At 39.6% G+C, this 24,560-nt stretch overlaps 1 protein-coding gene and 1 long non-coding RNA gene across 2 annotated transcripts in view; one reads left to right on the top strand and one right to left on the bottom strand.

Annotated features, from left to right (window-relative positions):
• Positions 1–9,215, bottom strand: part of TMEM165 (transmembrane protein 165) — a 57,842-nt gene extending 48,627 nt beyond the window's left edge. The window contains exon 1 of the mRNA XM_037829846.1: positions 8,751–9,215. Within this exon, the coding sequence (XP_037685774.1) occupies positions 8,751–8,954 (204 nt within the window). The 5' untranslated portion in view covers positions 8,955–9,215. The remainder of the gene's footprint in view (positions 1–8,750) is intronic.
• On the top strand, positions 8,677–12,563 carry LOC119529435. The gene is made up of 2 exons (XR_005215867.1): positions 8,677–10,269; positions 12,125–12,563. It is a non-coding gene; the product is annotated as an uncharacterized LOC119529435 (long non-coding RNA).
• The last annotated feature ends 11,997 nt before the right edge of the window (positions 12,564–24,560 follow it).

Raw genomic sequence — 24,560 nt, 5'->3', positions numbered from 1 at the left:
CAATAGATAATTGCTACAATAATAGCAAATCAGCAAAGTGGGGGGTGGGATACAAGATTAATACAAAGAAATTGGTAATGTTCCTACACACCAGAAATGACTTAAGTGAAGAGACACTCAAGAAAAAGATTCCATTCACAATAGCAACTAAAAAAATAAGGTACCTAGGAATAAACTTAACCAAGGATGTAAAAGAGCTCTACACAGAACATTACAAAACTTCACTAAAAGCGAAAAAAAAAAAAGGACCTAAATAGGTGGAAAGATATTCCGTGCTCATGGATAGGAAGGCTAAACATCATTTAGATGTCAACTCTACCCAAACTGATCTACAGATTCAATGGAATTCCAATCAAAATTCCAACAACCTACATTGCAGACTTGGAAAAGCTAGTTACCAAATTTATTTGGAAGGGAAATGGGCCTCTAATAGCCAAAAGCATCCTAAGAAAGAAGAATGAAGTATGAGGACTTACACTTCCAGGCTTTGAAGCTTACTATAAAGCCACACTGGTCAAAACAGCATGGTATTGGCACAAAGATAGACATATTGATCAATGAAATTGAACTTAGAGTTCAGAAATAGTCCCTCAGATCTATGACCAACTGGTTTTTGATAAGGCCCCCAAATCCACAGAGCTGGGACAGAACAGTCTCTTCAACAAATGGGTCTGGGAGAACTGGATGTCCATAAGCCAAAGAATAAAAGAGGACCCCTATCTCACACCCTATAAGAAAGTGGATCAAAGACCTCAATAGAAGAGATGGTACAATAAAAACTCTTAGAAGATAACATGGGGAAACATCTTCGAGACCTTGTAACAGGAGTTAGCCTCTTAGACCTTATCCCCAAAGCACAAGCAACAAAAGAAAAAATAGATAAATGCGAACTCCTCAAAATCAAAACTTCTGTGCCTCAAAAGATGTCAAAAAGTTGAAGAGGACGCCAACTCGACGGGAGAAAATATTTGGACACCATTTATCTTATGAAAGACTGATATCCTACATTTATAAAGAAATCCTACAATTCAACAACAGTACAAACAGCCCAATTATAAAATGGGCAAAAGATATGAAAAGGCATTTTTCTGAAGATGAAATTCAAATGGCTAAAAAACACATGAAAAAAATGTTCATCTTGACTAGCCATTAGGGAAATGCAAATCAAATCCACAATGAGATACCATCACATCAATAAGAATGGCCACCATTAAACAAACAGGAAACAATAAATACTGGAAAGAAGGTGGAGAAATTGGAACTCTTATTCACTGCTCATGGAAATGCAAAATGGTATAGCTGCTGTGGAAGAGAGTTTGGCAGTTAATCAGAAAACTACATATCAAATTACCCTATGATCTGGCAATTCCACTTCTTGGTATATACCCAGAAGATCTGAAAGCAGTGACACAGACATTTGTACACTGATGTTCATAGTGGCATTGTTCACAATTGCCAAGAGATGGAAACAATCCAAGTGTCCTTCAATAGATGAGTGGATAAACAAAATGTGGTATATACCTACAGCAGAATACTATGCAGCAATAAGAAGGAACAAGGCCCTGAAACATAAGGCAACATGGTTGAACCTTGAAGATATGATACTGAGTAAAATAAGATAGACATAAAAGGAGAGATTTTGTACGTTACTACTATGAACTATCAAAACAGTGTAAAATCAACATTTTATAATGTAGAATACGGGGGACTTAGTGAAAGAAGCTAGTGAAGGGAGAATTATAATCTAGTATGTTCAGATATGTTAATGAAGGTGAATTCAAAAGGTATGGGAATGGATGGGGTGATGACTGTTAATGGGATTATAAGTATCAGAGCTGCATTGAAGGCAAATAGAATTTGAAAGGGATGTTTAAAGGCATATATCCCAGAGATCCACACTACAAATATAGATAGGTGCTTGCATGATATACTTCTAAGATATAACACTAGCACAGAGAGTTGAGAACAGAACGGTATATGGGAAAAATTACCTGTTGCACACTAGTTTCATTAATAGGAATACCTTACCAGTAACATACAAATACTAAGGACAAATAATTGAAGGCTGAAAAGAGCTATGGTGTGTTTTTATCACGGGAATTGTTTAAAATGGAGAGTGATGAGGATTGTACAACTAATTGATGATAATATGAGATATTGCTGAATTTTCATGGACATAACATATGTTCTGTGAACTCATGAACCCCCTACTTTGTAAGTCAAGCCCTTGATCTTGAGGCCTGCTCTTGTGAAACTTATACTTCTAAAGAGGAGCTAAGCCCACCAAAATTATGCTTGGGAGTCACCTCCAGAGAACCTCTTTTGTTGCTCAAATATATACTTCCTCTATGCCCAACTCTGCAAATAAATTCATCATCCACCTCCAACAAGACAGGACCCCCCAGGTCAATAAGTCTCCCAGGTGACATGGGACATGGATTCCGGGAATGAGCTTGACCCTTGAATCTACCGGAGGAGAATGCCTTTTTGACCAAAAGGGGTAAAAGAAAGACAACAAAATTAGGTTTCAGTGGCTAAGAGATTTCAAATTGAGTCGAGAGGCTGTCCTGGAGGTTTCTCCTATGCAGGCTTCAGCTAGATATGCCCAAGTATGATAAGCCCAAGTCAACTGTTGTACCGAAAACCCTAAAGAACACCTGGATTCCTATCTAAGACTCTATAAAAGTTTCACTCACTAAGTTTATTCTTCAGAACCTAAAATCCTCCAGAGAGCCCCTATGCCAGCTAGGTCTCAAAACTCAGAGGCAATAGCATCTTCAAGAACATTAACCAGATGTGTCCCCTTTTCCCATAATATTGACACCCCTTTTAAACATGAACAAGTTAGATTAGTCACTGCCTAGACATCCCTGAAGATTGGGAAAGTGATTAAAGGAGAGAGAAGGGGGAGCAACAGACAAGATGGAATTTAGCAAAGGACTATGAATACTGAATCTCTATATAATTTTCTTTTTCTTAGTTGCTAGGGTATTGGAATAGCTAGGAGGAAAAAGTGGACATGCTGGAACTGTAAACCATAGCCTTCTTTGAAATTTTCTTTGTAGCTACTTGTTAAATTGTAATTTGAAAGCTATTAACCTTTTATATATATGTTATATTTCACAATGAGGAAATAACTGATACTATGGTACTATAACATAGCATTTTTGGAAATTTCCTATATAACTAAATGTTCAATTGTATTTTCAAAGTTACTGCCTTTTTGCATACTTGTATTTCACAATAAGGAAATAATTGAAACTGTGAAAAGTAAATTCACAAAAAAATAAAAATTACTTTTAAAAATAATTTAAAAAAAACACTGAATGTTCACTGTGGGCAATGAATCACAGCAGGCACATGACACACACAAAGTTTAAGATAGGAATGATAAAGGAATTAATCTTTTTTATTAGGAACATATATAAACAGAATGCTATCATTTGTAATAATAAAGAGACAAAATGACTAAATTGATCAATAGGGAACTGGCTAAATAAATGATATATTCATTTAATGGAATATTATGGAGGTGTGCCGGTTTGTATGTATTGTGTCCCCCAAATGCCATTATCTTTGTGGTCTTGTGGGACAGACTTTTGGTGCTGGTTAGATTTGCTTGGAATGTGCCCCACCCAGCTGTGGGTGGTGACTTCGGTGGGATACTCCCATGGAGGCGTGACCCCACCCATTCAGGGTGGGCCTTGATCAGTGGAGCCATATAAAACATGCTGACTCAGAGACTGAACTGAGTGCAGCTGTGAGTGACGTCTTGAAGAGGAGCAAGCTTGCTAGAGAGGAACATCCTGGGAGAATGCCATTTTGAAACTAGAACTTTGGAGCAGACGCCAGCCACGTGCCTTCCCAGCTAACAGAGGTTTTCCGGACGCCACTGGCCATCCTCCAATGAAGGTACCCAATTGCTGATGTGTTACCTTGGACACTTTATGGCCTTAAGACTGTAACTATGTAGCCAAATAAACCCCCTTTTTATAAAAGCCAATCCATCTCTGGTGTTTTGCATTCTGCAGCATTAGCAAACTAAGACAGGAGGTAAAAATAATAATGTTCTATACAGACTGATATTTGTAAGTTGAGTTGGGAATGAGGCCTTGAGCTCATCCCTTTAACAACTGTATCCAATGTATTTAGTAACAACCTGCCAAAATCATTATTCTTTGTAACTCCACATAACTTCTGAGGTGTCAAAAACACTCTCACCCAAAGCCTTGGCTCTTACAAGCATTTGCAAAGCCATATCTGGTGGTGGTATTTTGCGTATCTATTGTCAAACTCATGCCAGCGACTATCAGTGCCATCTTGATTGTTAGAAATAGTCATTAGTACCTTTGAATCTAATAGATTAGAGAAGCAATGCCAAAACCCTAAAACCAACTCAGAAATCTCATCGTTAAGTTTCTGTTTCTCAAGAACTGCTCCCAGTACCAAATCTGTATTAGTCAAAGTTCTCTGGCGAAAGAGATCCAACAGGAGATATACTGGCTCACACAACTGTGGGGATGGGCAAATCCAAATTCCGTAGGGTGGGCCACAAGCTGAGAACTCTCATGAAGATTTCTGATGAAACTCCCCAGGAGAAGCTGGCTGACTGAAGTAGAGATGCAAATTCTCCCTTCTGACTGCTGAAATCGGCAATTCTTCTTTTAAGGCTTTCAAGTGATTGGATGAGACTTCTCTCACTGTTGAAGGCAATTTCCTCAGTTGATTGTAGACAAAATCAGCCATAGATGCAATAAACTTACTGATGATTTAAATCCACAAAACATCCTCACAATAACCATCAGGCCAGTACTTGCTTGACCAAAGAACTGGACACCATATAACCTAGTCAAGTGACACATGAATTTAACCATCACACCCTTAATTGCAATTTAACACAAGAGGAAACTGAGGCTCAATAGGGTTAAATAATTTTCATACAGCCAAGTTCACACAGCTAAGATGGGACAGGACTTGTTTCAAAACCACCACCATTGTCAAGACTTGAAAGCTTTGCTGGCCCAGAATGTACAACTAAAAAAAAAAAAAAAAAAAAAGTGGAGAATTAATAGTGTCAAATGAGAACCGAAAAAGACCTCTTGATTTAGTAATTAGCTAGGGTACAGGTATCCTTCAAAAATAGAATTTCAACAAAAAGACAGAGATTGAAGCCAGATAATGGAAGATTAAAAGCAAACTGAAAAACAGCTAGCCTCCTAGTTAGGAATTCAGTTTATAAAACTGAAGACTCAAGAACAGAACAGAAATGAAGTCACAGTAGGGTTAAATGAATGGCCTTCTCTCACTTCTCCCCAAAATAGGAACAACTTGTGAACATGTGTAAGCAGAATAAAAGGAACCAATGGAAAGGGACAAAATCAAGCAAATTACTATAGATCAGTGGGAAATGGGAACACATTCACAGAGGGGGTATATAGAAGGAATGATCATTTTTCCAATACATGAGAAAAAGCAGATTATGGACATAGAGGCAAATATTTAGATGTGTACAAGAGATCAGATGCACCACTGCAATCCCAATTTTGGTATTTCACTATTCAGTTACACAGTATTATATCATAATAAGGAATGAAATACCAGGGTTTTTTTATTGGTAAATTTTCTACTATTTCAGAATTTTAATTTCTGAAATCCAAGTTACTTACATTTTGAGACACGATCAACAACTTGTAATTAAAAAAAAAAAAAACTTGCTGAATAAAGCTCTTCTTTACATAGTTACAATTTTAATTCCAAATCAATAAATTGTTTTTTAAAAAAAAAATCCCTCATTTAGAAAGTATTCTTTACTTTCAAGCTCTTCAAGAGAAGGAAGAAAATGACAATCAACAAAGAAAAAGTAATTGCTCTTCTAGTTCAAAGACTAAAGTTCAAATAAACATAAATGTGATTGAATTCAAATGGATACAGATACCATCATCAGAATTCCCATCTATATATGATAAAACTAGAGAAGATGAAGATGCTTTCTTTGAAGCAAAATCTACACCTTGCTAGCAAGAAAAAGACTAATGTCCCTATAAACACAAAACAAAAAAAACAAAGGTATTCAACAAAAGTTATCCAAGAAGAGATGAGATTATTCAAAGGTAAAAGAGTCAGAGGAAAATACTTAGAATTGGCTTATGACAGTCTCCTCAGCATTTTTTTTACTGGCATGAAGAAAAAGCTTTACCAGAAACTGGAAAATGTCCACAAAAATATATATGCAACTTAGTGTCACCATGGACAAACCTGGTTTACAAGACTTCAATTCATTTACAGAAAAATATTTAATAAATGCCAAGAATGGGCAAGGGCTTATGGAAGAGACAACGATGGGTGAGACATAGCCATGCTCTCAAAACATGAGAGGAGGAGATAAAGCACACACACAAATTACTAGAAACCAAGGCAGCAGAATGTGTGTATGAACAAGCCAAGCCATAAGGTAGAAAAAAATGTTACAAGTCCCCAAGAAAGGGGAAGCTGAGCATCCGGATAAAAAACCTACATCAGCATACCAGCCAGTCAACCATTAGAATCAAGTAACGAATTTAATAAAACAGGTTAAAACAGTTCCAGTATGTTATAACGCTCCCAGCACCTATCTACAACACGAGAGATTCACATCTACTTCCCTTCTGCTGGGTACTAGCTTCTAGCTCTGTAACACTGAACCATCACTTTCCAAACCTAGATCATCTCTAAAAGGAAATGGTACCTGCTCTACCTGTTTAATGGACTCACAGAATCTTTATTTCACAATAACTTTAAATCCCAGCCCCTTTCCCATCAGGTATCTCCTATGATTCCTGATAGGTAGTCCATTATCCTGCTTCTGCCTAAGTACTTTCAGTAAAGAGAATTTCATTATTTCTCAAGACTGACTACTACATTTGAGACAGCTCTAGTTCTTGGGACATTCTTGCTTAGTGAAACCAAAATCTGTCTCTGAAATTTCCATTTGTTTGTCCTACATGGAAAAACAAAACAAAACAAACAAAAAAGAACTGGAAAACCCTAACAAGATAACACTGGCGTGGATAAATGAAAAGTCATATTAAGCAGAGGACAGAGAAATCACTTTTAACCAGGAAATTTTAGGGAAGGCTTCACATAGAGGAGGTATCTGCTGGTCTCTGAAGAGCAGGACGAGTTCTGTAAGGTGAGAGTCAAACTCCAGGTCTTTTCTTTTCAGTTTTTTTTTAAGCAGTTTTATTACTTTATTGAGATATATTCACATACCATACAATCCATCCAAAGTGTACAATCAATGGCTTTTAGTATAGTCACAGAGTTGTGCATTCATTATCACAATTTTAGAACATTTTCATTACTCCAAAAAGAAAAACCTCATACCCCTTAGCAATCACCTCTCAATCCCTCTATTGTTCCCCAGACCTACATATCCACTAATTTATTTGTCTCTATAGATTTATTTATATTTACATTTTATATAAATGGAATCATACAATATGTGGTACTTTGTGTCTGTTTCACTTAGCATAATTTTTTTTTTAATTATAATTCTTTTTTATCAGAGAAGTAGGTTTACAGAAAAGTCATTTTAAAAATACAGCTTTCTTAAGGTGGTCTTTTGTGGAGAAGAGACAAGCTAGAGAGCACATGGCATATCCCAGGAAGTGCTTGAGGCACATTTTGGTTTCTGTACAGCATATGTGAAGGGAGTGGTGGCTGAAAAGACAGGAGGTTGGCTGAGTCCAGATCAAGAAGAAACCTGAATATCCTGCTGCAGAGGCTGGACTAAACTCTGTAAGCAGTGGCAACTCACTCTGGATTTCTGAGAAGTAAGGTGGTTGAATTCAACGTTGAAGAAGATTAGTCAAGTGGCAATAGGCAATACATAGACTAGGGTGGGAGTGGGGAGGGGTACTGAGTGCCAATGAGGCTCCTACCAGGAGAAGTAAAAAGAGGGTCTGAATTCGGGGCACTGAACTGGGGGAGGGAAATTTTTAAAATGCTGCCAAAGTTTTGAACACAAACGACTAAGAAAAGAACGACTATTAACATAAATTAAAAAGTCAATCTTCATCTATTTAGTAAAAGCGAAAATACAGGATTCCAATGAACTTTTAAATTTTGTTTTGGCATCCCCACCGCTGCAGCACCCTGTACTGGAAAAACTGATTATTCATTTGCGTTCCTAAGCGCTAGGTCCTGCAAGCCAAAGCACGTTTAAAAAAAGTGAAAGTCACAGTTCATAATCCTTATATAGTTCGCAAAAATTGCAGACCAGGCAAAGACTATTTGAGTAAGCAGTTTTGGATAAGCGGTTTCAAACAGTGAAATGGCCGATGTTATTATCCTCAGGGAATACAGTCTCCCAGCTCCCTCTGTTAAAAACTTTCTACTTGCAGTGAGTATGTCCATCTACTCTCTGATACATCTGATCAATTAGGCGCCCTTCCTCAGCAGCATCTTTGTCCTCCCAAACTAAAGGTTTACAGTAGGTCCCCTCCAGAGCCTCCCCCCACCCACCCCACCCCTTCATCCCCAATAAGGACCCAGGCGAGGTCAGGCCTGACCACGAAAAAAGCGCAGTCCATCGACTTCCACCCGAGAGCAGGGACCGAGTTCCCCTCCCTCAGCCTGCAGCCCCGGCCCGAGGGCGGCGCTCTCGGCGGCCAGGAGCCTGGTACCCGGCGCAGCCGCGCCACAGCCTCGCCGGCCCCATCCCCCGCCCCGGGCTCCTCGTGGAACCGCCCGCCTCCGACCATCCTGCTCACCTCGCCCCGGGCCGGCTCGGGGCCCTGCACCGCCACAGGCTGCGGCTGCAGCTGCTGGGCAGGCGCCGGCGGTTCCTTGTTCCGGTGGTTAGGGTCTTCGTCGGGGGCGGATCGAACCCCCACCGGGGCCCACAGTAGCGAAACCAGCAGGAGCAGCAGCAGCCCGGGCGCAGATGCGCGGTCACTCCTCCCGGCCGCCGCCATCCCGCCAACCGAGACGGCCGCGCAAGGGCACAGCAGGAAGAAGGGCCGGTGACTGGAAGACTCAGCCGCGAGCAGCCTCCGCGGTGCGACCCTCGTGTTCCGCACACCCCGCCAACTCTCAGTGATGAACCGGCGCCACGCGGGAGGTGGGCGAGGCGGGCGCGAGGCTTAGGGGCAGACCGGCGACTGCAGCCGCCCGCTCAGCTATCCTCCTCTAAGGCGGCGGCCACACAGCACTCAAACCAACTGTCTCAGCGCAGCCCGGCCTCAACTCTCCTGGGCGGAGCCCCTTGCTCGTGACGGTCTCCCATTGGCCGGACGTCCGCCTCGGCGTCGTGACGTTCTCCGGCAGGTTGAGGTGCGGCTCGCGCACTCCCCTCATTGGACCGCCTGCCTCAGGCAGGTACTGGACGCCTCCTGACCTTCCTCTCCGGTGCATCCTTCCCGCGCTCCACCCGGATCCGCTTCTCTTGTCTGTGTGCCTCACGGTGCCAGATGTACGTGCCTCTTTACTTCTGCCGCTCTTGAGACTTCAGCTCTAACATCCTGACCGGCCTTTTTCTACTCTTATCCTTTCCTAGATGTCTAAGTAGTTCAAGCGCCACTGGTTACGTGGCACTCGCGGGAACAGCCACACCCAGCCGCGTTCTGCCCACCCTCACCGGTTATCAGTGCTGCCCTCGAAGCGGCGGACGCTGCGGAGAATATCCTTAGGGGGCTCAGAACATGGTTATTAAAATTTAAAAAAAAAAATCTCTGGCATGGGATTTCAGAAATTGAAATTTTTTTCAAGCCTTGTTTTTTATATTGTTTGCCTGCTATTACTCTCAGACCTTCAACGTCTAACACTACCCTTGTCCTGGAACGACTTTCCATTTTGGATGCGCCTATTTTGTGCTGCATCTATTTTAGGCTGGTCTCTAAAAATGTTTGGCTTTTGAAATTGAGTGTTCAAACCTTTTGCCGGATGGGATGGGGTAGAGAACAGTAGGCAAGATGGTCGGTTGGGCTCGAGAAGAGTTTTACATTTAATAAAAAGAAAAGTTGAGCTATTTAGTTATCAGAAGTTTGACTAAGAGATTTAGCCTCTTTAAAAATGAGCAAATAATGATAACCACATGCCAGGCACTGTTCTAAGTACCATAAATCTATATGGTGTATTTACCATATTTACATATGTTAAACCTGTACTCAGTGAAGAGCTCTGGGAGGGTATCACTAAATACTGGAACAAGAAAATAATCCATGAAAACAGTCTGTGGCAAAGCGGGCAAACCTACTTTGAGTTCAATGTAGATAGCATGCTATGTCATGGGTAAGTAAGACTTTTGTCTATGGTGTTCTTCCTGTCTGTAATTTCCTTCCTCCATTCTCTTCTTGTAAACTCCTAGTCATACTTCTTAAACCTGTTCAGGCTTCCTCTCATATATCTTCCCTAACACCTCCCCTTAGAGAATTTGTCACTCCTTCCTTCATGCTACTGTAAGTTATACCTGCTTCTACTTTGTGTATGTAACCAGGATGCCTCCTATACCATGTCCCTCCTTAGAGTGCAAATGTTTGAGACCTCACAAGCCAGTAATAACAGAAAACCTAGAAGTCCAAGCTATCCCCTCCACCTCACTCCACTTTATGCATACAAGGGGTGCTATGCTTAAGCCTAAGGGGCCTGAAAGGAAGTCTAGTGGTTCACTCTAATGACTGAGGCAGAAGAGTGAACGCAACAAAAAACTGGCCATATGTCCGTGATTCCTGGAAGGTGCTTGGCTTATTTTCTGAGGTGGGCTGCCCAGACCCCAGGGCTCTCTCACAGGAAGGACTCCTGGTCAAATTCCCAGTCACCTAGAACATGAAGCAATGAAGACCTAAAGATTACAGCTGCTAGATCCGAAGCACTGGCTTCTGAGAGGTGGCAGCCAAGCTGTTTAGCAGAAAATGTAAAGTAAATGGGGTTATGCGTTGCCCCAGTGGGGAACCAGTGCAGCAGGGTCAGTATGGCATCGGTTACAGAAGCCAAGGCAGGGGATGAGTTATGGGAAAGAAACAGGAAAAGCAGAAATCAGAAACTTCATGCTATGAGTCAACTGACATTGCATTCAAAATTAAAGAGAAGGCACTTGGAAAAGGGAGATGTAAGTTAATGGCAGATAGCAGTTTGCAGCAGGCTTTGCAAAACTTGACTTTCTCAACTCTTTAAAGCACATCTACTATGTACAATGAGGCACACCACTACCCATAGGCGGCTTAAAACTCTTAAGATGATGGGGATCTGGGCCCTTGTGTGGGAGCTCTGCTGGTCCAGGGGAAAGGAGGAACTGTCCTCAGGACCATTCATGGACTTTCCTAGGTTTCCACAAGTAGACTAAAAATTCAAAAAAAAAAGAATGCTGAATATATGCTCACTATTTATCCAATTATTTGCTTGTCATCTCCATCTGAATATTTCACAGGCATTTCAGACAAAGAATAGCCAAATCAGATCTCTTGATTTCCCCTAAAAACCCATTTCTGTCTCAGGCTTCCCCATGTCAGTAAATGGAACCAGCATCCACCCTCTTGGATGTATCACATTCCCTCACACATGCACACACCCCACATCCAATCCACCAGCAAGTTTTGTCCTCTCTTCCTTTAAATTAGATCCTGAATCTGTTCACCTGTCTCTCTCTCCACTGCCATCATGTTGTGCAAACAGGTGTCACTTCTCACTTGGACTATTAAAACAGCCTCCTAAATTGGTCTCCCTGCTTTCACTCTTGCCAATACATAATCTAACTAGCAGCCAGGGTGAGTTTTCAAAATTAAAATAATTTTCTCCCCCCGCTTAAAACTCTCTAATGGCTTCTAAATGAACTTAGAATAAAGTCCAAACTCCCTATCTCAGAATGAAAGTTTTAGGGGATCTAACCCTTACCTCCTGTCTGACCTCTTCTCTTGGCTTTCTGTACTTCAGGTACCATGCCCAACCAAGTTTTTTCCTCAGGACCTCTGTACCTGTTGTTTTCTCTTCCTTTTTCCTCAGATTTTTAAATGGCTGGTAAATGGCACCTTCTCAAAAGAAGCCTTCCTGATCTATCCTAAAGTAGACCCCTCCCTTCATCCTTCTAAACCTCGATCTCACCTTGTATTAGTTTTTAACTTTTAATTTTTTTGTTTTTTTTTTTTCATAGCACTTGTGATGGTTTGAAGCTGTATGTACCCCCAAAAAAGAACATGTTCTTAAACACTTATCCATTCCTGTGAGTGTCGATCTACTGCGGGTGGGACCTTTTGCTTAAGTTATTTCATTTGAGGTGTGCTTCATGGTAGGTCTTAACCCTCTTACTGGAGTCCTTTATTAGAGGATAAAAGACAGACAAAAGACAAGAAAAAAGCCCCAGAGAAGCTGAGAAAAGAAGCCACTGAAGCTAGAAGCTGGAAGCAACAAAACACAGGAGGAAGGAAGAAATCAGACAATGCCCTGTGCCTGGCTATGTGACAGAGGAGCTGAGGATCACTGGTAGCTGTCTTTGGGGAGAAAGCATCGCCTGTTGATGCCTTGATTTGGATGTCTTCATGGACTAAGAATTGTAAGCTTGTGAATTAATAAATCCCCATTGTAAAAGCCAACCCATTTCCGGTATGTTGCATTTCGTCAGCTGTAGCAAGCTAAAACAGCACTTGACGCTCTCGGAATTTATTTTCATTATCTAATTGTTTACCAGTTACATTTATTATCATTCTCTCCCAACTCTGGCAGGGCAGGAATTGGGTCTGTCTTGTTCACTGTATTCCCAATGTCTAAAATAGTGCCTAACCAGTAAAGATATTCAGGTATGTGTGTATCGTTAGTAATGAAAGTCTGATAATTAAAAGAAAGCCTGATAATTAAAAGACAAATCTAGACAATGACATGGTTTGGCTTAAATGCACAGATTTCTGATCTTGTCATTGTTTCAGCTTAAAATATTGGCCTCATTCCATACCCACACATTCCTCCCAAAAGGCCTGAGCAGGTTTGAAGAGACTTTGATGCCTTCTGTGCCCTTGGCCTGAATCTAAGGAACAGGGTTCATCCTACTTTCTGCTCACTTCCTAGTAGCCTTGAGTTCATTCACAGCCAAAGTCAAGAATTCTTCCTTGTAAGATGCGTCCTCTCCCCAAATGATTAACAGGTCCATTTAGATCTGATAGTAACTGAGACTCTACCATCCATCCCCGCAGCCCCTCACCCAGGTTAGGGGTAGCTTCTTGAGCTTCTCTGTCCATTGTCAAACCATGTAGGAAGTTTGGTGATGCTACTCAGAACAGAGAGCCAATTGGAATTTGGGTGGAAGGGATGCTTTTTCATCAAAATAAGGCTTGGATATTAGGGAGAAATAGCATCAAAATTATGTGGATTTAGAGGAATATAAATGCCTTAGATAGACTAGATGAGGGTCTTTAAAAAGAAAAAGTTGTAGCCCGGAAGTGGAGACCCTCTGTGTTCCCTCCTCCCAACCCATAAAAGCAGGTTCTCATCATCTCAATAGATGCTGAAAAAGCATTTGACAAAATCCAACATCCCTTTTTGATAAAAACACTTCAAAAGGTAGGAATTGAAGGAAACTTCCTCAACATGATAAAGAGCATATATGAAAAACCCACAGCCAGCATAGTACTCAATGGTGAGAGACTGAAAGCCTTCCCTCTAAGATCAGGAACAAGACAAGGATGCCCGCTGTCACCACTGTTATTCAACATTGTGCTGGAAGTGCTAGCCAGGGCAATCCGGCAAGACAAAGAAATAAAAGGCATCCAAATTGGAAAAGAAGAAGTAAAACTGTCATTGTTTGCAGATGATATGATCTTATATCTAGAAAACCCTGAGAAATCAACGATACACCTACTAGAGCTAATAAACAAATTTAGCAAAGTAGCGGGATACAAGATTAATGCACATAAGTCAGTAATGTTTCTATATGCTAGAAATGAACAAACTGAAGAGACACTCAAGAAAAAGATACCATTTTCAATAGCAACTAAAAAAATCAAGTACCTAGGAATAAACTTAACCAAAGATGTAAAAGACCTATACAAAGAAAACTACATAACTCTACTAAAAGAAATAGAAGGGGACCTTAAAAGATGGAAAAATATTCCATGTTCATGGATAGGAAGGCTAAATGTCATTAAGATGTCAATTCTACCCAAACTCATCTACAGATTCAATGCAATCCCAATCAAAATTCCAACAACCTACTTTGCAGACTTGGAAAAGCTAGTTATCAAATTTATTTGGAAAGGGAAGATGCCTCGAATTGCTAAAGACACTCTAAAAAAGAAAAACGAAGTGGGAGGACTTACACTCCCTGACTTTGAAGCTTATTATAAAGCCACAGTTGCCAAAACAGCATGGTACTGGCACAAAGATAGACATATAGATCAATGGAATCGAATTGAGAATTCAGAGATAGACCCTCAGATCTATGGCCGACTGATCTTTGATAAGGCCCCCAAAGTCACCGAACTGAGCCATAATGGTCTTTTCAACAAATGGGGCTGGGAGAGTTGGATATCCATATCCAAAAGAATGAAAGAGGACCCCTACCTCACCCCCTACACAAAAATTAACTCAAAATGGACCAAAGATCTCAATATAAAAGAAAGTACCATAAAACTCCTAGAAGATAATGTAGGAAAACATCTTCAAGACCTTGTATTAGGAGGCCACTTCCTAGACTTTACACCCAAAGCACAAGCAACAAAAGAGAAAATAGATAAATGGGAACTCCTCAAGCTTAGAAGTTTCTGCACCTCAAAGGAATTTCTCAAAAAGGTAAAGAGGCAGCCAACTCAATGGGAAAAAATTTTTGGAAACCATGTATCTGACAAAAGACTGATATCTTGCATATACAAAGAAATCCTACAACTCAATGACAATAGTACAGACAGCCCAATTATAAAATGGGCAAAAGATATGAAAAGACAGTTCTCTGAAGAGGAAATACAAATGGCCAAGAAACACATGAAAAAATGTTCAGCTTCACTAGCTATTAGAGAGATGCAAATTAAGACCACAATGAGATACCATCTAACACCGGTTAGAATGGCTGCCATTAAACAAACAGGAAACTACAAATGCTGGAGGGGATGTGGAGAAATTGGAACTCTTATTCATTGTTGGTGGGACTGTATAATGGTTCAGCCACTCTGGAAGTCAGTCTGGCAGTTCCTTAGAAAACTAGATATAGAGCTACCATTCGATCCAGCGATTGCACTCCTCGGTATATACCCGGAAGATCGGAAAGCAGTGACACGAACAGATATCTGCACGCCAATGTTCATAGCAGCATTATTCACAATTGCCAAGAGATGGAAACAACCCAAATGTCCTTCAACAGATGAGTGGATAAATAAAATGTGGTATATACACACGATGGAATACTACGCGGCAGTAAGAAGGAACGATCTGGTGAAACATATGACAACATGGATGAACCTTGAAGACATAATGCTGAGCGAAATAAGCCAGGCACAAAAAGAGAAATATTATATGCTACCACTAATGTGAACTTTGAAAAATGTAAAACAAATGGTTTATAATGTAGAATGTAGGGGAACTAGCAGTAGAGAGCAATTAAGGAAGGGGGAACAATAATCCAGGAAGAACAGATAAGCTATTTAACGTTCTGGGGATGCCCAGAAATGACTATGGTCTGTTAATTTCTGATGGTTGTAGTAGGAACAAGTTCACTGAAATGTTGCTATATTATGTAACTTTCTTGGGGTAAAGTAGGAACATGTTGGAAGTTAAGCAGTTATCTTAGGTTAGTTGTCTTTTTCTTACTCCCTTGCTATGGTCTCTTTGAAATGCTCTTTTATTGTATGTTTGTTTTCTTTTTAACTTTTTTTTTCATACAGGTGATTTGAAAAAAGAAGGGAAAGTTAAAAAAAAAAAAAAAAAAAAAAAAAAAGAAAAAAGACAAACAAGGGAAAAAAAAAAAAAAAAAGATGTAGTGCCCCCTTGAGGAGCCTGTGGAGAATGCAGGGGTATTCGCCTACCCCACCTCCATGGTTGCTAACATGACCACAGACATAGGGGACTGGTGGTTTGATGGGTTGAGCCCTCTACCATAAGTTTTACCCTTGGGAAGACGGTTGCTGCAAAGGAGAGGCTAGGCCTCCCTGTATTTGTGCCTAAGAGTCTCCTCCTGAATGCCTCTTTGTTGCTCAGATGTGGCCCTCTCTCTCTGGCTAAGCCAACTTGAAAGGTGAAATCACTGCCCTCCCCCCTACGTGGGATCAGACACCCAGGGAAGTGAATCTCCCTGGCAACGTGGAATATGACTCCCAGGGAGGAATGTAGACCTGGCACCGTGGGACGGAGAACATCTTCTTGACCAAAAGGGGGATGTGAAAGGAAATGAAATAAGCTTCAGTGGCAGAGAGATTCCAAAAGGAGCCGAGAGGTCACTCTGGTGGGCACTCTTATGCACACTTTAGACAACCCTTTTTAGGTTCTAAAGAATTGGGGTAGCTGGTGGTGGATACCTGAAACTATCAAACTACAACCCAGAACCCATGAATCTCGAAGACAGTTGTATAAAAATGTACCTTATGAGGGGTGACAATGGGATTGGGAAAGCCATAAGGACCAAACACCACTTTGTCTAGTTTATGGATGGATGTGTAGAAAAGTAGGGGAAGGAAACAAACAGACAAAGGTACCCAGTGTTCTTTTTTACTTCAATTGCTCTTTTTCACTCTAATTATTATTCTTGTTATTTTTGTGTGTGTGCTAATGAAGGTGTCAGGGATTGATTTAGGTGATGAATGTACAACTATGTAATGGTACTGTAAACAATCGAAAGTACAATTTGTTTTGTATGACTGCGTGGTATGTGAATATATCTCAATAAAATGATGATTAAAAAAAAAAAAAAAAAAAAAAAAAAAAAAAAAAAAAAAAAAAGCAGGTTCTCTGCCATGAAAAGTCTGTGGACCCTGAAACCTGCACACCCCATCCTCCCACAGGCAGGCCTGCAGACCTGTGGCTCAAGTGGTTTCTGAAAGGGGAAGGGAGTAGTCCCCACTTTCTCCTTTGTGAACTTCACCAGTTTGGGAATGCTCTTGCTAAAAATGACTCAGGGAGAAAGACTCTAAGCCATGAGGTTGATATCCATGATTTTTTTCATCCTGCCCATTTCCAAGAGTAGCTGGAGAAACAGCCTAAGGGACAAAAACAGTTTGCATTAAGAGCCTATCTGACTGTACAAATAAAACCTCAACGTCCATGTCAGGGATGGAAAGCCCAAATGCCTTTGGGACTTAAATGAAGGAAAAGAACCTGGTGAGAACTCCAGCCCTGTAAAAAGTGAACATCTGTAGGCCTATCCTGGTCAATTCCTATAATGTAAAAACATGATCCCAAGTTTACCAGATATTCCAAATTGTCGAGGGAGAAAACATGGATCTGAGTTTTTAGGTGAAATTTCCTAATTTTTGAAGGTTAGCTACCAGATCAAGTTAGGATTACATTCCACTAAATAAAACAGAAAACCCAAAACAATATCTAGCATAAATTAGATAGATATGTATCTCACATGAGAGGCAACTCAGAACCAATATGTCAGCTCTGTGATAATCCAGGACTCAAATTCCTTCCAGCTTTTTGCTTTTCCATTCCTAGAGTGTGGTTTTTATCTTCATGATACAGTATCGCTGTTAGAGTGCAAGCATCCAAGTTCCAGGCAGCAAGGTGGAGGACTGGCCTGATGAAAAGTGTGACACTGGGTACCCATCAGTTACCTTTTGAGGAAGCTGCTACAAAGCACATCTCTTTAACATCCTATTGGCTAGAACAATAGGATGACCACAGCTAGCAGCAAGGGTAGTTGGGGTATATAACGTATATTCCAGGGACTTTTACTAAAGGAAGTAAGGGGAGAAAGGCTATTAGGATCAGCAATGAATAGTCTGAGCCATAGTAACTAATACAAATTTTTTTTAAATGTGCAGGCAAAACAACACCTGTCTACAAGCCAAGTTTATCCTGCAGTCTGCCAGTATGCAGTACTTACTTCCTTGCTGGAGTCAGGAGCTTGGTCCTTTATAGACATACAGTGGTAAAAATAATCTAATTATACACCCACCACACAACTGGAATCACATATACACAGCAACTAGAGGTCTGTGGTGAAGATACCAAAGTACTACTCTTTCTGGGAGACTATAACTAGATAAAGAGATATTCCTGTTTTTTGTTTTGTTTTTTACCATTGTGCTGGTAGGATGCTATCTGATAAATGGCACAATTTCCCTTTCACCCCTTTCTAACTCATTAAATTATTCTCACTTTAAAACTCAAACTTCTGGTGCTCAGTAGTGATTTAGAGAGGCACAGGAAGAAAGTAGGGAGTTGGGGCTAATTAAAAGTGCCTCGGCTTTTTCTGCCCATAATCACCAGCCATCTCATTCACCCAGGACCTCCTGGGTGGAGAAATGTGACTCTCTTCTTTTCCATTCACTCTCCTCAGACAGTTCTTTTAGCTTGCTTTTCTCTTTTAAAGTTGATCTTGATATAGTCAGCCTAGAAAATCGAAGCATGCTGCAGTCTTTTTGTCACTGATTTACAATAGAGCTTTATAAATTCTGAATATTTAGTCTCTTTTTCTTATATGCATTATAATTGCCTTTCCTAATTTTTAAACATCATTTATGATTATCTTTCACTGTAATTTTGTACATACTTACCTTTTCTCTCAGTCTTTTTAATGATGTAAGTACTAGAAATGTGGCTGAAATGGACCCATTAAAAGCATTGACACACAAATTGTACCACTTAGAACTCCATAATTTCATTAAAAGTCAAGATGATAGAACTAAAATTGTTTTGGGTAGATATGTGTAATGGTTAAGTTCCTGTGCCTACTTGGCCAGGTTATGGTGTCCAGTTGTTTAGTCAAGCAAGCACTGGCCTGACTGTTACTGTGAGGACATTCTGTGGACTTAAATCATCAATAAGTTGATTACATCTATGGCTGGTTACATTTACAGTCAACTGAGGAGGTTGCCCTGAACAATGAGAGACATTTCATCAGATTAGCTGAAGGTCTTAAAAGGTGAAGTGAGAGTTTCAGCAGCTAGAAGAGAAAATTTCAAAGTCCACTTCAGATAGCCAGCTTCTGCTGAGGAATTCATCAAAACCATCAGAGTTCCCAGCTTGCGGCCTGCCCTATAAAATTTGGTCTTGCCTATCCCCGTAGTCAAGTGAAACAAGTCTCATAAAAATCTCATAATGTTTACATTATATATACATAATATTCATCTTTTCAGTTCTGTTTCCCCAGAGAACCCTAATACAATATGCATCTTCCTTATGTTTCTTAATTCCTATAGTAAACTATTTTCGTACAGCAATCACCTTATAAAAATAAAAACAATTTAAATAAGTGAGTTTTTTTTTTAACTTTATGGGAAGCAAAGTTGGTTTATCTGGTTTAAGTTCTTTTCCTTGCTGTTTCATTTTTAATAGTAAGCAATCTCTCTTGTGATTTTGTTTCTAGTGCAAAGTTCATTAACATCATCATTTTTGAAGATAACAAAAATTGAAGGTGGGCCCATATTGTGTTGCCCATTTCTTTGGTCTTTAAAAAAAAAAAATAACTCTTCATACTTGAAAATCATAAAATGCCAGAAGGACAATTTGGTAGACTGGCTAATTCTAAAGTACCTAAGTTTGACCCTCATTTGAATGAATGATTATCCCCGTTAAACTCCTACTTGCAATAAGAAAAACTATCATTTTAATGAGGCTGCCAACCCATTGGAGATATTGTCCAAAATTGTCCTTTTGTAACATCAATCTTGGATCAAATATGAACAGATTTTTCCTTATGTCAAGTTCTGCACTATAGGCCATTGTATTAATTGTTTTAGTCTTAATCTTAACCTAGATTAAAAGTCTACTCCCTGATAGATTTTGCATGGAACACATTAAAAACATGCATTTTCTTGTATTTCTTGCTCTTTTCTACACTGCTTAAACTTTCACAGGCATTCATTGTCTTCTATAATGGCCTATAACAAATATCTTTGTCATTCTCTTAACTATGGTCAGGGCCAGCTTTGTAATTTGTGATGCCCAGTGCAAAATGAAAATGTTGGCTCCTGTTCAAACAACTGGAAAAAAAAAATGCAGTTAAAGTTATTAACATAATAGGGGAGATAATGATACATGAGTAACAACATGAACTTGAAAATTGCAAAAATAATATTTTTGCTGTCATGTTTTTATATAATACAATAAAGAATAATAGTTTATAAATGTGGTATCTTAACTAGTTATAAGATTTTTCTGACACTATTCTGCAAATTCATCAAAAGTTATACTTTTATCAATTTTTCATTTTCAGCAAATATGATTGACAGCAATAGCTCTTGGCAAATGCAATATCACAAATAAATTTTGATAATTTTTCATTTTGAGAAGGATCTTTCTACTGATGCAGATGTTATTGGAGCTATTAAAAGTCTTTTATAGTGTGTGACAACATTGAGGTAAATTTCTGATAAATTGTTTTGAAATATAAATTTTATTGTATGTAAAACTGAAAATTCTCATTGAATAATTTTTTTAAAAAGGTTTGACTTTCACACAAATGAATTTCATATAAGTCTGAATTGAATTTTTAATACAAATACATAAATGCCATTTTCACGTTTCCTCAGACATTCCTGTAATGTGGAGTTTGTAGAGGAAACTGAAACTGACTTCTCATGATTTGTATATAATTCAAAATACTTGCTTATGTGTTCTGTCATTGTCTCTTTGATTACAAGGAAAAGTCAATTTTAAAATTGTTTTTCTCTTTAATAATTACTTCTTCTGGAACTTCATATGAGAATAGTGTTCTTCTTCTGTAAAATGCGATGATCTTTAATTTCTATTTCTAAGCCTACGCAAAACTTTTCAAACTAGATATTCTAAACTCTTTCAAGAATTGTGATAACTTCCTGAAATGCTTTATTGCGATGGTCATGTACATGCTTTTATTTTGTTCTAATCTACTGAAGTCCTGGTTTGCTAATGCTTCCATTTTGCAAAACACCAGAAATGGATTGGCTTTTATAAAGGGGGTTTATTTGGTTACAAAGTTACAGTCTTAAGGCCATAAAGTGTCCAAGGTAAGGCATCAACAATAGAATACCTCCACTGGAGAAGGGCCATTGGCATCCAGAAAACCTCTGTTAGCTGGGAAGGCACATGGCTGGCATCTGCTTGCTACCAAGTTGCGTTTCAAAACGTTGTTCCCAAAATGTGAGCATCAGCCTTCAACAGCCATCTTCAAAATATCTCTCTAAGCTGCAGCCAATGTCACGGGTTCATGACTCCAAGCATCTCTGAGCTAAGCCAGCAGGCATCTGGGTCTGTGCCAGCGTTTTTAAAGGACTCCAGTGATTAAATCAAGACCCACACTGGATGGGTGGGGCCACACCTCCATGGAAATAATTCAGTCAGCATTATCACCTACAGTTGGGTAGGTCACATCTCCATGAAAATAACTTAACCCAAAGATTCCAACCTAATCAACACTAATATGTCTGCCCACACAAGATTGCATCAAAGAACATGGCATTTTGGGGGACATAATACATCCAAACTGGCACAACTGTCTAAATTTACTGAATGGGTGCTGGCATTTCCTGTCCTTGAGCTCAGGTCAGGGTTATTTGTGCAGATGCTGTAGGGATGGACTTTGGGGGAGGCATTGGCAAGCTGGCCTCCCACTGTGGGTGTTGCATTGCCCCATGCAGAGCCACTTCCTTTCTCTGGAATCATGGCTGCTGCTGCCACCACTGCTCTTGCTGCTGCTTCTGCTGCTGCCATTACCGTTTCTAATCTGGGTCCCAGTACTAGGTGTGGGGATGCTGGTGTGTGTGCATGCATGCTAGGATACCTGTGCTCTCTGCCCAGCCTGCAGGCCACCTGGCACATCTCCATGCTCACAACAAGAATTAAAACAACCATGAGGTTCCTTTTGAAAGTGGGGTCCTGTGCAACTGCCCACGACTCATGCCCATATAGCTGACACTGAATGTGGTCGTATAGTCTATCCTGCTTCAGGATTTGGGCTGTGTAGAGAAGAGAGATGAGGTGGTGGGGAAATAATGAGTACTGACAGGTTTCTTCCATGGCCTTAACTTAAAGCTATAGGTTGTTGATAAATCTGCATTATCTTCAAACTGAAAGATATGCTTTTGAAGAGCAAGAATCTTGTCTTATATAATCCTGTAGTCCCCACAGAGCCTACCTCTGTGCCTTGCATATAGTAGATGTTAAGTAAATTGTGTGGAATAGATAAATTGATATCCTTCTGTTTTCAGAGTAGTAATATGTAAAGAGTTGAAACTAAATAGGTGCTCATTTTTATAATGCATGAACAGATCAAAACCAGTGCAAGAACAATTCATCTGACCTATATCATCAGTAGGGAAGCATATCATCAGTAAGCATTGTGTTCCTGTAGCCATTCCACAAATGTGCCCTTATGTAAACTTGAGTTTGGTAAGAGAGCCTTTCATTGATTTCCATTTCACCCCTTTGTTTCCTAAGAGGACCTAGTTTTTTCCAGCTCCAAGATGAAGATAGTGTCCATTTCTACCAAGAGTTTCCAAAGTTAACTTTATAAGTATTGTCTTAAACCAAACTAAGAAAGACTGTTGACTAGGGAAATTTAACTGTAATACATAGTAGAGCAAGTGGGAGATGCTGAGGGGAGGAAACAGGTCTATAATTTTGCCTATAGCTTTTTATTAAATACTGTCTCTTTTAGTATTAGTAGGGAAATTAGGGAGCTGTTGCTCCAAGTAGCAAAAGTAGTTGCCTTGGGGTCTTTCCTTGTTGCACTCGCCAAATAAAAATTTGAGTTTTGTGGTAAGAAAGGTCATGTCAAGTCATGAAAATAAAATAGGCCTGGGTGTTACAAGGCAAGTTACAATGAGTATTGAATCTGTGGATAGCATGCCCTTCATGAACATCTACTAATGTTTATCTATATCCCAAAATACCTTTTGATCTTGTTGATAAGTCTACATTCTTATGAATAAATAAATCCAGATAGTTTATTTACAGTTTCAGAAAAAAATGTAAGTGCCTTTGAAATGAGCAAAAAATATTACTGGATGTCCTGTCTAATAACATGCTTCAGGTTATCTGCACTTTTCATTGTCTTTAAACTCTCTAAGTTGTAGACAACTGATAATGAATGCAAATAATTCCTTTCCGTAGACATACAAGTGAATTACTCCTGTGGAGGTACAGTTCATTCCCAGCTATCCTCTCCTCCATTCCTCCCCACGGAAGAAGACAGTTCAGCATCTGTTAAGCAAACTCCTTTTGGCATGTCTGTTTGCCTATATATTTCTATATATTTATTTGTTTTCTGGATTCTTCTTTGAACTGATTCTAACATCTCATTGGGTCCCTCATTAATTAATGAGTTAAATAAAATCTTGGCATGTGTTCATTTCCCATTTTTATGAAAAAGTTCTTTCATGAACTAGAGCAAATGTATGACACTATTACAAGGAGTTCAGAATAGAGGGGTGTATGGGGAAAATGTACCTATTGCAAACTATGGACTACGGTTAACTGTAATTTTAATAGACTTTCATCAACTGTAACGAATGTACCACACCAATACTATGGGTCAATAATAGAGGGTGGGTTAAGGGGTATGGGAGGATTTGGGTTTTCTTTTTAATTTTACTTTTCTGGATCAATGAAAATGTTCTAAATTTGATCATGGGGTTGTATGCACAACTATGTGATGATACTGGGAGCCGGTGATTTTATACTTTGGTTGGCTTCTATGGTGTGTGAATATATCTTAATAAAATTGTATTTAAAAAAAGTGTCCTTCAACAATAGTAACAAGAGGGACAGTTGAGTTCATAGGCACAGATGCTGTAAATGGATGGACGTGGTGGTAGGAACTTCTGGAAGCTCTCTTCCAACAGCATTTTTCTGAGGTCAGAGATGATTTAAAATAGGAGAGTGAGAGAATGAATGGTCCAGGGAATCTTAGTATGATTGAAGCGTGAAAGGCCATTTGAGGTTAGTGAATTTAAAGTGAGATGGTGGTGGGCTGTATTTGTCCAGCCACAGTTCAACTGCATAGGTGCAGGCATGAAGGAGGGAGAATTGAATTTATCACGGTCGTAGTTTTGCTAAATGATTAGGAAAAAAGAATGTAAAGGGACAAGAGAATTGACGATATATGCAAATGAATGATTATTATGATTTCCTGGGAATTTAAGTGGGGTAAGGAGATAAGAGAAAACATGAGAGGTGAAGGACAAGGAAAATATGTTGAGATCAGTATATTGGAGGTCACACTAGAGTCTGAAGATTGTTGAAGTTGGAGTGCTACGAGTTGGTAGTCAGAAAGGGAGAAAAGCATTACCTCCATTTGGGCTACCATTCTAGCATCTGAACTGACATTCTACCATTTGAGGGTCACTCTCCTGCTAATACCAAACCTTTTTTTTTTTTCGCGTGAGGACAGGTGTTTTTGCATGGACTACTTCCTAGTAGTAAATTATCCTAGATTATTCTTATGGTCTCTCTCACTGAGATGATTC

This window comes from Choloepus didactylus, chromosome 3, assembly GCF_015220235.1.
Source record: "Choloepus didactylus isolate mChoDid1 chromosome 3, mChoDid1.pri, whole genome shotgun sequence".
NCBI classification, from domain to species: Eukaryota; Metazoa; Chordata; class Mammalia; order Pilosa; family Megalonychidae; genus Choloepus; species Choloepus didactylus.
The sequence above is the reverse complement of the archived record's forward strand: the minus strand, read 5'-3'. Positions and strand labels throughout refer to the sequence as shown.